This window comes from Cottoperca gobio, chromosome 16, assembly GCF_900634415.1.
Source record: "Cottoperca gobio chromosome 16, fCotGob3.1, whole genome shotgun sequence".
In the NCBI taxonomy this organism is placed as follows: Eukaryota; Metazoa; Chordata; class Actinopteri; order Perciformes; family Bovichtidae; genus Cottoperca; species Cottoperca gobio.
This window is the reverse complement of record NC_041370.1, coordinates 961496-977533: the sequence shown is the minus strand read 5'-3', so window position 1 is coordinate 977533 and position 16038 is coordinate 961496. Positions and strand designations below refer to the sequence as shown.

General features: G+C 40.1%; 3 protein-coding genes across 5 annotated transcripts in view; all 3 read left to right on the top strand.

Moving 5' to 3' along the window:
* The first annotated feature begins 3715 nt into the window (after window positions 1–3715).
* Window positions 3716–7804, top strand: LOC115021423 (zinc fingers and homeoboxes protein 1-like). Its single transcript, XM_029451882.1, has 3 exons — window positions 3716–3902; window positions 6534–7064; window positions 7654–7804. Coding segments are annotated over exons 1-3 (678 nt in total). The 5' UTR covers window positions 3716–3756; the 3' UTR covers window positions 7655–7804.
* Window positions 7805–8730: 926 nt separating this feature from the next.
* Window positions 8731–14688, top strand: LOC115020960 (N-acetylglucosamine-1-phosphodiester alpha-N-acetylglucosaminidase-like). Its single transcript, XM_029451062.1, has 11 exons — window positions 8731–8825; window positions 9587–9801; window positions 9884–10151; window positions 10857–10996; window positions 11221–11329; window positions 11441–11569; window positions 12046–12251; window positions 12528–12575; window positions 13095–13217; window positions 13348–13507; window positions 13871–14688. Exons 1-11 carry the CDS (start codon window positions 8731–8733, stop codon window positions 14043–14045), a joined length of 1668 nt encoding a protein of 555 aa, XP_029306922.1. The 3' UTR covers window positions 14046–14688.
* A 712-nt stretch (window positions 14689–15400) lies between these two features.
* The window catches only part of LOC115021408 (N-acetylglucosamine-1-phosphodiester alpha-N-acetylglucosaminidase-like), a 26647-nt gene continuing 26009 nt past the window's right edge, over window positions 15401–16038 (top strand). For 2 of the 3 annotated variants that reach the window (XM_029451854.1, XM_029451853.1), the window contains exon 1: window positions 15401–15577. In XM_029451854.1, coding sequence (XP_029307714.1) covers window positions 15495–15577 — 83 coding nt within the window. In that variant the 5' untranslated portion in view covers window positions 15401–15494. The remainder of the gene's footprint in view (window positions 15578–16038) is intronic. The other variant, XM_029451855.1, reaches the window with a different exon arrangement.

Sequence of the window (16038 nt, the reverse complement as noted above, 5' to 3'; positions counted from 1 at the left end):
ATTTTAAAAAGTGGCAAAGAACCATTAATGTGTATTAATGCCATGTATTAATATGGGACAGACAGGCAGGAAGGTAACTAAATACATTTACTGAGGTAGACTACTGTACTAAAGTACAATTTTGAAGAACTTGAATATTTCCATGTGTTACTTTATACTTCACTACATATCAGAGGCAAATATTGTACTTTTCAGTCCACTACATTTATTTTGACAGCTTTATTAGCTACTTTGCAGAGTCAGACTATTAATATAAAATATTATTAACTAATAAATTATTCTGGATTTTTTTTAATGGATTTAGCAACACCGCAGCATAAACAGTAGATAAAATTAGCCCCAGCCTTTATTAAATGATACATTGATGCTTACACATTCATGTATTGTTTGTTTGTGCTTGTGTTGTATTATAGTTTGTATTTATAAATGTGTATGCATGAGTATAAATACACAGGTGCATAAATAAAAGTATACATTTTATATTTTTTATGATGTATAATCATATATAGATATATTTAAAATATTAATTTAGAATTCTGCTCCTATTCTGTTCTTAATTGTTAGCATGAATGCTAAAAAAAAACTGAAGCTCATCAATAATTATAATCCAATATTTCCAATCCTCCCCCTCCCATTTTATTAACTGTGTGGGTGTAGCTTCAACAGATAGCAACAATTAGCTTTAGTTTACAGCAGTGGCGGTTTTGGGGAGGGGCCAACAGGGGCCAGTGCCCCTGTAACACTTAGCCTGGACCCACCTGTGGCCCCCCCTCCGAACGAAGAATGTACAATAATAAAAAAGTACTGATGTTTTGCGACATCCAGGCAGGTGAGGGCCTTTATGTAGATGTAGATAGAGCAGCGGCTCTACTCTGAGTCTCTCCTGATGGCTGAGCTTCTCACCCTATCTCTAAGGGAGACGCCACCCGTCTGAGAAAACCCATTTCGGCCGCTTGTACCCGTGATCTCGTTCTTTCGGTCATGACCCTTCATGACCATAGGTGAGGGTAGGAACGAAGATCGACCGGTAGATTGAGAGCTTTGCCTTCTGGCTCAGCTGTCTTTTTGTCACAACGGTGCAGTAAAGTGACTGTAATACCGCCCCCGCTGCTCCGATTCTCCGGCCAATCTCTCGCTCCATCGTCCCCTCACTCGCGAACAAGACCCCGAGGTACTTGAACTCCTTCACTTGGGGTAAGGGCTCATTCCCTACCCGGAGTAGGCAATCCACCGGTTTCCTGCTGAGAGCCATGGCCTCAGATTTGGAGGTGCTGATCCTCATCCCAACCGCTGCACACTCGGCTGCGAACCGATCCAGTGACTGTTGAAGGTCACAGACCGATGATGCCATAAGGACCACATCATCTGCAAAGAGCAGCGATGAGATCCTCAGGTCACCGAACTGCAACCCCTCTCCTCCACGACTACACCTCGATATCCTGTCCATGAACATCACAAACAGGATTGGTGATAAAGTGCAGCCCTGGCGGAGGCCAACATTCACTGGGAACAAGTCCGACTTACTGCCAAGTATCCGGACACAACTCTCGCTTTGGGCGTACAGGGTGCTTATGTTATTTATCTAATTTATGTGCACATTTCTGTGTTTACTGCGTTACTTTGCGCATTCACATACTCTCCGTTTTGTGAACACCTCCAGTCAGACACAGATGGAAATGAGTCTGAAGTACCATTATAAAAATAGCAGAATTAAAATAGTATAAAATAACATTGGAGTATTGTGCCTAGTTTCCCTATCTGTGCCATACTTAACGACCCCTCTGTCGGAAAACCACGTTCATCACCATTCTTGTAAATGTTTTAAACTATCAGAGACATATTTTGAAAGCATGAGATCGACAATGGGCCCCTGTGGCCCTTCAACTGGTTTACTCCCTTTGCTACACATTATTTACGTTTACAGCGTCAACCTCTTTAATTACCTTTTAACATATAAAACACAGACGTCTCCGTGAGTCCACATTCTTTTGGCAGAATTTTGGTTAAAGCCCGCTTCATAAACAAACCCCAGTTTGTTAAGTTTTATGAAACCTATCGGTTAAAGACAGTTTTTCTCCAATATATTCTTTAATCTTTCACTTTTCCACTAATTGTGTAAAGAACATGTAAACACATTTATCAGAGAAACTTCCTCTTGTTCCCGTGGTAACACCGTCTGTTTGATCTCAAGTTTTTCAAAAATACACACTCTGAAAATGTATCCTAGTTACCTTTACACATTCAATGTTAAACCAGTAATAATTCACCATTAAAAGGCTAAAGTAAAGAGATATAAAATATCACTATTAAAAGGCTAAAATGAAAAGATATAAAATATCACTATTAAAAGGCTAAAGTAAAGAGATATAAAATATTACCATTAAAAGGCTAAAGTAAAGAGATATAAAATATCACTATTAAAAGGCTAAAGTAAAAATATATAAAATATCACCATTAAAAGGCTAAAGTAAAGAGATATAAAATATCACTATTAAAAGGCTAAAGTAAAGAGATATAAAATATCACCATTAAAACGCTAAAGTAAAGAGATATAAAATATCACTATTAAAAGGCTAAAGTAAAGAGATATAAAATATCACTATTAAAAAGCTAAAGTAAAGAGATATAAAATATCACTATTAAAAAGCTAAAGTAAAGAGATATAAAATATCACTTTGTAACTTTATGCAGCTCTTTTTTTAAACTAAGTTACTAAGTGCTTTACATGGTTGAAACGGTAACACAAAACATTTCATGACTGCAACGACAATTACAACAATATGAATTAAAATGGAAATACAATAGTTAAGTTAAATGTTGCTTATACACAAAAATAGCAATAGAGGTACTTTCTACGCGACACTTAAGCACTCAAGGTTACATTTGTCCACCCCATTTATTACGGAAATGTATAAAGTAGAGCCCGGCCATAAACAAATGGGCAACTTGCTGCAGTAATGTCAGCTGATATATGCAGGTATGCAGATATGTTTTCCACCAGAGCACTGACACATGTTTGTATACAGCAAAATGTCCCACGCAGTACATAATTTTATAACAATTCCCTAAAATGTGAATTTTAGGGATTTCTATCAAATGTAAAAAAAAAAAAGTTTTAATATTGGCATTACCAGATTGTTTAACTCTGAAGCCTTTAAAATCCTCAATAAATGTAACTTTCCACTTTCCATTCCTGGCATTTTATACTCCTGTGATTTGAGTTCAGGTGTGTCATGCACATCGTTAATTTTGTGACACCTATGTTCATTTTGTCTGTTTGCACCTGAACACACCAAATGAGCAAAAGGAGAAACATCTGCAGAGTTTGACTGAACTGATTAACATTAAACAGAAGTTTACCTATTAGTCTTTCTGATAAGATCACATACGTTAACAACATGTTACTTTCTTGTCTTCAGGAATTAAGGATAACGGAGGAAACATTTAGACTGTTGACATCCTACTTTCTGGAGCCACAACAGGCCGTCTTGTACTGAGACGGCTTTAATACTCTGCTAGACAAAGCGCTCTCCGAACGTCAGGATGGCGAGCAGGAGGAAATCCACCACCCCCTGCATGGTCCCTCCTCGAGAAGCTGTTGACTCGGACCAGCAGATGGAGGACGTCACAGATGCAGCTGATCCAGAGGGCAGTAACGGCATGGCGACCGTCTCCTCTGAGCCTCCCGGTCTGTTGAAGGAGTGGGGTGAGGACGCAGACTTGAGACCAGTGTCAGACCACTATCTGGACTTGAACATGGCAGAGGGAGGCTACGAGTGTAAATACTGCAGCTTCCAGACGTCGGAGCTCAACCTGTTCACCATGCATGTGGACACGGAGCATCCAGATGTCGTCATCAACACCTCGTACGTCTGCATGGAGTGTGACTACCACACCAAGAGGTATAATACTTTTAAAAAAGCCTCTTCAAAAGCATTACATCTTATTTCAAAAAGTCTCCATTAACAGTGATTCAAATACTTAAATATTCCTTCAGGGAGCCATTCAAGTCAAGCAAGCGTTCACACAGACGTACACATAGACAATTCATTTACACACATAAAAGATATTCCAAAAATACAAATAGGACACATGTTACAAAGACTTACACAAGGATTAGTAGCAGAAATATCCAATACCACAAAGGTGCATATTGTGAATAAAGAAATGAAAAGGTAAAAAGTGCATGAGCATTTTTCAGTCCAAACACAAGGACTCACCATCTCTTGTACTGTGGCTCTTCACAAGTCTAAAGGCTTCTGGAAGACAACTAAACTTCCTTAAAACAATTTTACAGGCAATCTAAACCGCCTTCCTGATGGCAGCATCGTAAAAAATACAAAGTTCAAATACTTTCAATAAAAGAATGAAGAAAACGCTGCCAATGTTCTGCGTTCCACTTTGAATGAGTTTACAGTCGAGGCGCTGCTCAGGCTTTGTCACAATGACAATCTGTTTGTAGTTCTGCATCATTCCAACACTTGAGATGATCATTTCTTTAGAATTGAAAATCTTTGGTCTCTGGCAGCTCGAGATAAGAACTTTCTGTATTCATTGTAAACAAAGAAATGATCAGTTAAAATAAATGTTTGGTCAATCAATAATGGAAGCAACCATTAGTTAATTCCAGTGGTGGGCCGTGCATTTCACACCTAAGCCTTCAGTGATGTCCTACACAGTCCTACCTGAATTATTCCCCCTCTTAATACCATCATTATGACGCCATGGCTCTAGAAACTATACATTTAGACAGAAACGCAGTATAACCGGGCGTTGCATCACCTTAACATGGTCAAGTACAACAGAGTTATATTAATATTTCCGAAGCATTTATAATCAATAAATCCACATTTACAATTAAGAGTGTTAAACTACCAGCTTTAAGATCGCTTTAAGACACATCAACTATTCGCAGTACTGTTACTGCACAGCTGAGCCAGTGCGCCACACACATCTCTACATCTCTTGCAGAAGCATCAAACATTTTATATATTTGTCAAAAAACAAAATGCTTGTTACCAAAACAACTGATTATAAACACAAAATCCATCCTCCTTTCTTTCCTCAAGAAGACTTCAATGACTGTTGTACAGTTCATCTGTGCGTTTTCACCCCATTTAGTCCAGATGCCATGACCGCTGCGCCATCAAAACACTGTCCCACAACTTTATCCAGACTAAATTCATATTCCTCCATGAAACGGAAAATAAGAGCGGCGATGTCATCAGCTCGCTTGCCGCTTGTAACATCTTCAAATCTGACAAACCGCTCCTTGACACCGGTGTCCGTCACATAACGCAGGACAAGCCGCCAGCTGTGTTACATTACCCACGTCTGTCGTCTCGTCCACCATAACAGCGACAAAGAGTGCTTTTTTATCTCCATTTTGATCTCTTCTCCCATCACTTCAGCAATAGCATAAATCAGGTCGTTTTGTATTTTGCCTGACGTCCCAGTAAACCCTTTGTTTGTGGACAGGTGGTAATGCAAATCTGTGTTGTTTTCAGCAAGAAAAGAAAGAAGTTCCACGTAGTTTCCTGTTTGTGGACTCTCGCTTTCATCGTGTCCCCTAAATGAAAGTTCCTGTTTACCCAAAAACAGGAAACAATCAATCAGTCTTTTCAATATTTCCCTATTTTTGTTCACCCTTTCGTTGTGGAGCTCCGTTTCCCTGCGCACTTGTTCGTTGAGCTGTGGATCCACTCGGGTGTCCCAAAGGTTTTCAAAAGCACTGATGCTTGTAAGTGCCCAGCCGTGCTTTGGTGTCTCGTTGCTGCCTTGGTTAGACAACTCAAGTTTGCAAACCCAGTGTGGCTCCAAACACCAAATCGATCCGTTGTAAATAGCATTCCCAGCAGTACAATGTGCAGTGCCTCTCGGAGGCTGTGAGCCGGGGGTACCGCTCGTAGTTAGTGATTAGAAAGTGGCGGACAAACCCTTTTCCCAGCTGTGATAGGCTCGCTAGCGTCGGGGTTGGCCGTTCTCTTCTCACGATGTCTAGCTTTTCTTGAAAAGTTCGTCTTGAAAATGGCGATGTAATTATATCTGCGACCAAATCGATCTCTTCTCCTCCTTCAGCCATTGTGGGTTGAAAAAACATAAATTAGCTCGTTCAAAGTTTGCTAGCTCTGCATAGCTCTGCCTCTCAATAGTGCGTATCCAATCAAAAGACGTGGACGTGCTGACGTTATCGTACGCCTGCTAGCTGGCCCCGGTGTCGCCAACTCGACATCTGATTGGTTAACGCCACAGTTTTGTCTCCGTTCACTTTAAGCTACAGGCGCCCGCACTGTTGCTTCTGAAGGCCTCAGGACAGATCTCTTGGACCCTGGCAACACATCATGGCTGAAATATGATTGGAAACTTATCTCCTACTGAATATATGTGCAGCACATGTATGTGTATTTGTTGGCTGTGATATCTTTAGTTTTTGAGTCAACCAATAGAAAGTAAAAAAATAAAATACCTCTGATCAATATTTTTGTCTCGTCATCGAGTAGTACTCTGTATTATCTGTATTTCTCCCCTTCCAGTTACGACACACTGCTGGCCCACAACGCTCGCCTCCACCCTGGCGAGGAGAACTTCACTCGATCGATGGTGAAGCGAAACAACGAGACCATCTTCCAGCAGACAATCAACGACATTACCTTCAGCTTCGTCAAAGTGGAGGACAACGAGACGGAAGAGACGTCTCGCAATAGCATCGCCCTCAGCAAGACTCCCATCATGAGGATCAAGAGCAGACCAGAACCTAAGAAGTTCATCCTCTCGCACAAAATGGCCGTCGACGATGTCATCAAAGTGGAAAGCGACGAGGACGACGAGAATAAGGAGCCGCCTACGCTGTCTCCCGCACCGATGACCCCTGTCGCCGTCGCCCCTCATCTCATCCCCGTCTCCACGGCGGTGCAGGTCCATGCCATCCCGCACAACATGCTGCCTCCTGGGACGCTGGCTCAGGTTCTGTCGGCCCTGCAGAACCAGCAGAACTGCACTCAGACGCAGCTCCTCATCCCCATCAGCAGCATCCCCACCTACAACAGTCAAAAGGTCATAAAGTAGTATGTAATAAAAGTCACGGTATTATGAAAGTCATGGTATAGTTAGGAGTTCAATAAAACAAGTTATAAAGTCCTAATATTTCAGAACAGTCATATAATATAACAGTAAACAGCATCCATTCATTATCTCTCTGGAGAGCTTTATTCTGTTGCCGGACTGTAATATAAATGTATATTATTTAATTAGTCTGTCGACTTAATAATTAAAATGGGAATAATCATTTGAATAATTAGTTATAAATGACAAACATTAGCTGCTTTCAGCTTTTTGAATGTGATGATTTGATACTTTTCTTTCTTTGTCATGCGTTACATATTTTTGTACAGTCCCAATATGTAAAGCTCCATATAGACTCATGCATATATGTACAAATCCTGCTTTTTTATGAGTTTAAGTTGCATTAAGGGTATGAGATATGATCTCATAGAGACTGTTAAAGAGACTCCTTGTGATAAATATAAAGGAAAACAAGGAACTAAACAAAACACCAAGACTGCAGCGATGTGTTGAATACAGCTTACCGTGGGATCCCTTCTTTAACAGCTCCGTTTGGAGAAAAGGAACTGATCAGACTCTGTTGTGTCTTAGGTTTCCGTATCCCTCGGTGTCGGAGATCATGGGCTTATCTTCGCAGACGAAGTTCAGCGAGGAGCAGATAATATTGTTGGATAATATTGGCCTGGTATGGAAAAGCCATCCACAATCCACAGCCATCAATTAAATTATTATTATTTATTGTTATTTTTGTCATTTTTATTATAATGGTCAACAATGATGTCTGCTTGTGATATGGTAAATGTTTGTTTGTTTCTGAATAGGAAACGAGCCTGAGCAAATAGCCTTTATAATTATCCCATATATATATAATATATATATATATATAATATAATCCCATAAAGTCCCGTTAATTCCTATAAAGAAGATTTCATCTGCACTTCCTAATGTTGCATCTGATGTTTCTAATTACTGTCGATGTCAAGGACATGCAGGGAGTTGCATTTATTTCCCCATATATGGCAAAAAATAAGACCGCATGTGACCCACAGACATGTGACTTTATTTGAATAATCAATCAATAAAGTGTCATAGTTTCCTTGTCCGACAGCTTCATTGAGAATAATACACAGTAGTAAAAAGAAAGCCTAGTGTAATGTGGTAAAAAGGTTTTTAATATTTTTTGTGTGCACGCTTGTTTTTCTATCATGTTGGATGGATGTGTATATATATATATATATATATATATATATATATATATATATATATATATATATGTGTGTATATATATATATATATATATATATATATATATATATATATATATATATATATATATATATATATACACACATATATATATATATGTGTGTATATATATATATATATATATATATATATATATATATATATATATATATATTGTGTGTGTATATATATATATATATATGTGTGTGTGTGTGTGTGTGTGTGTGTGGGTGTCCGGTCCCTGTAGAGGAATGTGGATGAGCATGAACGTAAACCAGTTGAATCAGGTCGTCACCAGGCTGTAGAATGAAGCGGCCTCCCGGGCCACCACAGACACGTCCTGCACCACAGACACGTCCTGCACCACAGACACGTCCTGCACATCGAGCCCGGACAGCTTGAAAACGCAAAAGCCCCGTATCTATGGCAACAAGCTTAGCAACGCGCGAGGGTTTGAGGCTCGTGCTGATGATGCTGGTGGGTCTCCATGTCCGGCAGTTGGGGATCAGAGGCGCGCGGTGAGATGTTAGCTAGCTTAATATAAGTTGAGTTAGCCTGGAAATATAAGTGTAATATTATCAAAACATTTATTTGTGCTGATATTACTACCAAGTAAAACCAAAAGCTGGTTGTGTATTTAAGCCATGTCATTGTATTCATGCTAATTTAGTCCAGGGAACATAACTCTTAAAGTCTAAGAAGTATTCAGATCATTTACTTAAATAAACCATGAGAAAATACTCCACTACAAGTAGAAGTACAGAAGTAAGCTATTACCAGCTAAATGTGCGTAATGACTGCACAATAGACAGAAAGTTAATTAACAACAATTTGAATCATTGTTTATCATTTAAAGTCATTTATGAAGGGAAACACAATTCATTGGTTTGCATCTCAATTATGGGGATTTGCTGATTTTCTCAGTATTATTTAATTATAAATTGTAATTATTTGATTATTTTGTCCAAATATTGTTAACATTTTCAGTAAGAAGTATGCTCGAAGTAAACCACCTGCAACCATGCACATGAAAGGTTGACAGCCTTTAGATTCTGGGGCCAAATGCACACAGTAATGTGCTTTTAGTGTCCATTTCTTTGCACACTAATGAAGGCAATATGGCGCAAAATATATATATTTGTATGGTATATAAAATGTCACAGAATAGGGAAAATTACAATTTCCTAGACTTCCAAAATTTAAGGGATTAAGTTTGCAAAGATATAAAACTAGAAAAGCATACATTTGCTTTGCATTTTACATTTACATTTTTACACAGCGGCTCTACGGATGTTGACGTCCTGCTGCCATACGCTGAGGGCCATGATCCCTCCCACTGTCTTCGCTACACCAGGGACTACCAGTCAGTAACTCACGGCGAGGCGACGTATCAGACCTGGCCTTCCAGCAGACACGATAGACTCCCAGTGGCCCAGTCCACTGTGTTCATATCAGACATGTCAGGCGGCGCTGACAGTTCCCGCTGGGTCCACGGTCAGTACACTTCTTACACAGTCAGCAGTAACAGTGTAAGTAGTTTAAGTGACCGCCTATCTTGATGCATCACTGTCTCCAGGTCACATGACGGTGGTTCAAGACCCACTGAGGACGTTGTCGGTGTTGGAGCCAGGCGGGCCGGGAGGCTGTGAGAAGAACCCCAGGGTGACGGTAGAGGAGACGGCTGCACCTGCCGGGTGTCTGTACGCCCAGAACGCAGGCTTCTTCAACATCACCACTGACAGATGTGTGGGCAACGTGGTGAGCGACGGCAGAATGGTGAGGGACAGCAAAGGAGTGCAAAACGCCCAGTTTGGCATCAGGAAGGACAGCAGCTTGGTGTTTGGGTAAGTATGCACAAATAAGCTGCATTGATAGATAACAAAACCTTAAAGGGATAGTTCTGACTGTTTGAAGTGTGGTTGTGTGAGGTACTTCTCCATATTCAGTGTATTATCTACAGCAGATGGTGGTCGGCACTCTCTCAGTTTGGAGAAACAGACAGGAGTTACTGTCTGGAAGTAATGTACTGCTTTTCTTAATGTATCCAAGGGTGTGCCACAGGGATCGGTTGTAGGACCATTGTTATTTATCATTTATATAATCTTAATCACAATGTTTTAAATGTAATGTACTGCTCTGCGTCCTCCCCACATCAGGCTCTTTGTCAGCTCCAGACTGCTTTTAACATTGTACAATGTCATTTGTGTGATTTGAAACTTGTTTTAAATGCTGTAAGACGAAGCTCATGATGAACACTTGAACCTCCTCACCACTTCACAGGGTTCTGAGATTGAATCTGTGTCTCATTATAAATATCTTGTTACTTTGGTGTTTTAAAGAGTTAGTTCAGATTCACCAGTCACACAACAACACAAACTAACTAACAGATCAAAGCAGCCTCAGACCAGCACCTCCTGTGTTCTGCCAGCTAAAAATGTCTGTTTTTGTCAATGGAGTCTGGTGGCTTTGAAGAGAGCATAACAGCTTGAATTAGAAAGGGTTGTCTGACAGCAAGGTAAGGTGATGAAAATACACCTTTTACCCTGCAGGTATCTGTCACAGGAAGACGTTTTGGACCAGTCCAACCCGTTTGTGCAGCTCGTCAGCGGTGTGGTGTGGCTGTTGAGGAACGGCGAAGTTTACATCAACCAGAGCCTGAAGGCCGAGTGCGACAAGATAGTGGACATGGGTAAAACTGCAGACAAACATCCACTACAAGTCACAGCTTTTTCAATAGAAATCCTCACAACTGGGAGCATTTTCTTTAGCGGCTGGTCTGGAAGGGAAACAGTGACCTCAGATCTTTTTAATTCAGCCACTCAGAAGAGACAAAAAAACCCTGCCATAATTCAAATGGATCATTTTGACACATTTATTTGGATAACACGAGACATTGTTTTTATTTTCTCACAGAGGTGTTCCGCGATTTTGTGGACGTGCGGTCAGCGAGGACGGCTGTAGGTCACGACGCCAACGGCAACGTGGTCCTGTTCCACGTGGACGGAGAGACCTTAAAAAGAGGGTAACATTTATAGTGAGCCTCAGAGGGCTGCGACTATTAAACGTGCACCGAGTGGAAGCATTATAGCTCACAATAACATTCATGCACTCGTGTTGGTTCACATTTGAGCAGAATGAATCTTTGGGAGGTGGCAGAGTTCCTGAAGAATAACGGGGTGATCAATGCGATCAATCTGGACGGAGGCGGATCGTCCAGCTTCGTGATCAACGGCACGTTGGTCAGCTACCCACCTGACATATGGTGAGCTAATTGTTTCTTTAAGGGTGGAGCAATGGAGCAAATATTATAATTTTCTGTTTTTATCACAAACAAACAGTGGTGGAAAGTAACTAAGTACATTTACTCAAGTAAAGGGGGGGCTGGTCCAAGGCTAGACTGAGCCAGCCCTAACTTTAAGCTTTATCAAAGAGGAAAGTGAACTTGTTTCTTTAGCTTTTGGGAGTTTTGGCTCCTCTTTTTGCCTTCTACCCATTATAACAGAAAGAATGATGTCTGTTGAGGGTTGTCTTTGTTGCTTGCATTCACACTTCTAGAAACATGGTCAGTGTGACCCTTTGACCTCCTCACTATATGATTTGCTTTTGTGGTTAATATTTTGTTTACATCTTCATTGAGGGGCCATTGAATAAAGTGTATTATCCTGTAAAGAATACTTATAGTAGTAATAGACTAATGTGTCCTCCTTTTGTCTCTCCACCCCTCGGTCTCTGTTCCAGTGAATCAGACAGCAGGTGGCGCTGTGCTCGGCCCGTCTCCACCGTCTTGTGTGTCCACCAGCGGCGCTGCCGGCCGGCAGACTGCAGCGGACACGGAGACTGTGTGGCCGGACGCTGTCAGTGTCAGGAGGGCTGGCAGGGCGCCGCGTGTGACTCTCTGGTGTGTTCTCCGGCAGCCTCCGGTCCCCACGGTGTCTGCACCACCAGTAAGTGTACAGGTGGAGCTCAGCTGAGGAGGTTTAGCCACGAGTGATCTATGAAGAAATGTAGTGAAGAGCAAAGCTAGTGTGTCACTGTCATAAAACTGCTTTGTTGTCTTGAGGACGGGCCTTTAAGGTTCTGGAGTTGGCTCCCATCAGCTTGGTCACTGACCCTTTGCGTTAGAAGAGTTAGTAAAAGTGTAACATGTGTGCGGTGAAGTACACCTGCAGTATAATCATGTTTGTTTCATGACTACAGCTTTAGTGCACGTCTGTGTGCAGATGGATGTCTCTGTGCTGCAGGATGGAGAGGAGAGAACTGCAGTGAAAGTAATCAGTCACAATATGTTCCTCATGTTGTCACATGTTTACCCCCCCCCTCTCTCTGCGTGTCATTTGGAAGTAGATTCTTTATAGATATTATAATTTGGATGTAGATTATTTTGGATTATAGATTATTCTGTCATTTGGATTTAGTTTTTGGGGAAAGTTTGTCACGAATTATTTTGTGTATTTTGTCATTTGGGTTTATGAAACAGTATTTCTCAAAGGTCAGAGTTGCACATTTTAAAACCTTTTCTGGATCTAACACAGTAGTAATTAATATATATCTCTGCGAACCCTTTCAGGCACTTTAGCTGTTGTTTTGTTTTGTATTTAAACAAAAGGTCAGCACTGGCTGCACCTGCTCTAATCACAGACAAGTTTCTCTTTATTTAATTAAATCATCTTTAATCAGTTTCACAATTACCATTTAAAAAGCCATTGCTTTACTTGTATATCCCGTTATCGATGTCCAATGATGTATTTAATCACAGATAGTTAATTAGTTGTTTCTCCTTGGGAAAGAATGCTTGACAGGTTACTACGGCGACGGCTGCAGACACACCTGCTTTAACGGGGCTGTCTGTAACCACGACAACGGACACTGCACGTGTCCCTCTGGTTTCCACGGCAACTTCTGTGAACAAGGTAGGAAAGCACCAGGTAGAAATTATAAGAATATTTGGATTTATAGTTTTTATTTATTTCATGATCAGGGCTTTTATTATGAAAGTCGTACAGGATGCTGACTTTAACTAAATACTTGTGTCTCCGTCAGTGTGCCCGGCAGGTCTTTATGGTCTGTCCTGTGCAGAGGAGTGTCAGTGTGACGACCAGTGTCCATGTGACCCGCTGACAGGAAGCTGCGCCTCTCTCAGCGGCGGTCGATGTTCGGCGTGGAGACGACAGGCATACAGAGACGAACCTTATCTAACAGAGTAAGTGTCAAAGGTCAAGTCAGACGACTCCTGAACGTCTTTATTTTATTAATCAGATATCTTCAGCCCTCCGTGTCTACCCTCCAACATGTACTGGTTTCCTATTAATTCCTCAGTTTACATTTATGTTAGTCTTATCCCGTGTGTTTTTGAACATCAAAGCATGTAAACATGTTCTAGTAGAAACACAAAATATAAGTATGAACCTGGAAATGGAGATTTTGGCATCTGGATGAAGATTTCTGGTCGTCTGGAGGTAGATCTTTGTTTTGTTTTTGTCATTAGGGTTTGTAAACCAGCTTTAGTAGGATGCAGCCTCCACACATCAACAAGTACAATCTAAACTCCCTCCTCTCTCTACAGACAAACATGGCTGATAATCACCGTCACTCTGGCCTCTCTGCTGCTCATCCGACTGGTGGTTCACTTCTTGCGGGCGAGTTGGAGATGGCTTCTTTTCGGTTATTCCTACACACAAGTTGCACTGAGCGACCTCAAGGGAGAGGCGCTGACTGCCAGATTGCTTCAACTTCACTGATACCATAAAAAGATGTCCTCCTTCAATGTTAAATATGAAACCCTAATGTACTAAGATATCTGGGAGAAATACCCAGCGAATGAAACAGGAACATACAACTTTGTACATAAAGGCAGAGAGATGTTTTATGTGCTCATGCATTAGATGAAAACTCAATCCAGTGACTGGATAAACCTGCAGGAACATTAAAGAGGTAAAACAATGGACAAGGAGACAAGGGACTCCTCCTGCATCGAAACATCCAGACTGAAGGAGACACTACAGAAAACTGCACTTGAACTTCAGTATTTATTTCTTCAGAGACTTGTAACAACACATTATGTAATAACGAGACAAGATGTAATATATTTTGTATATATGAACCTTGTATTTTAAATAATCTTATTTTGAAATACATTATTCTTTATTGCAGTAGTATATTACTGAATCAGCTTGATTGTAAATGTTTGCATTATTATTTTGCATTTTTTACAAAATCAAAAAGTAAAACCAAAGTTAGGTAAGAATAAGTCTTGTTCACATGTACAGCTCCAGATGACTTGTGGCTGTGTGCCACGTGGAGATAGAAGTCAGGAGTTGATGACAGTCATGTGACCGCACTAGGTCAAGTTACTACATTACGTCATACATACTGGAAACTGTCGAAAGTTCTTTCAAAATAAAAGTAAAACGTTGAAAGAAAATTCTATGATTTGACAATATTCACTGATTTAGTTTAATGTTAATGTATTTTACATCAGCAATGTGTCAACACAGCACATTTTTCTGACAGTTAATAATCCTAAAAAAGATAAGGGATTTATTTTTCTTTTATAGAGATGTACTCTTAATAAATTACAAAATGAATATACTATTGGTAAGTACAAATTATGAACTGATATGTCAAATTAGTTATTTTTTAAGTTAAAATTATGAGGTTTGAAGTCAAAATGATGAGATGAGTGTGAAATTTGACTTTTTGAATAATTAAATAAATTGGATAACGGTATTACATTAAGACACTTAGTTTGACTATTTAGTGAAATGGAAATTTTTTACTTCCACACTATGACAATGAAAGTCAAAAGAGGACGTGATATGTTATACTTTTATTATTATTATTAATATTAATAATAATACATTTGATTTCTATAGCAACTTAAAAGATACTCAAAGTGACTTTATGTACATAGTAATAAACACTAACACAATAAGAGTAAAAGCAACTACAGTATAAAAACAACCACTATATATAATAGTATTTTTATTTTATTTATAATGCTAACAAATATTTCTTACATCACCTGATGCTATCGCTGATTTGGCTCAGGCTGTCAGGCTTTTATTTTGTACAGCAACAGGAAGCTGGGTGTTTTATTTTGTTTACTTTGGTATTGAGCGCGAGCTGGATGATGTGGGGACCACCGGCAGGAGGAGAGGGGACTGTGTCAGGCTAGTTTCCCTCCCCATATGGCAGCAGTGTCGGTCAAATATCCGTTAGTGTGGCTGCTGCTGTGGATCTGCGTCCGGCTGTCTGAGACCAAACACACCCGGTAAGACCGGACCCCGGTTCCTGTTTTAGCTAGCCACCAATGTTAGCTGTTAGCCTAGAGATAGAGAGAAGTTTCATTTCCTTGTTACTGACCGTTGAGTTAGCTGGATAAAAGGGGTCATTTTGGGTTAAATTTAATTAATTTATAGTCCTGCTAACACACCAAGTAGGCTATACACATTCAAGCTAACATAACTTGCCAGCTGTTGGGCAACAGCATGCAGTATTTAGCTAACAAGTAACTTTTAAACTGTTATCTGTTGTTTAGTACAAAGTTCACAGTTTATTTACTTACTAAACCTCAAACAAAACCTTTATCTGAATAACGTTAACATGTAATCAAACTAGTTGTTGTATCTGTCACATTGATAGCATTCATGGTTTTAAAAGGCATATATCAAATGTTTAGCGAAAACTTTTAGTGTCAAGATGAGTCCTGTCGTCACGTTTCATTCAAAGTGA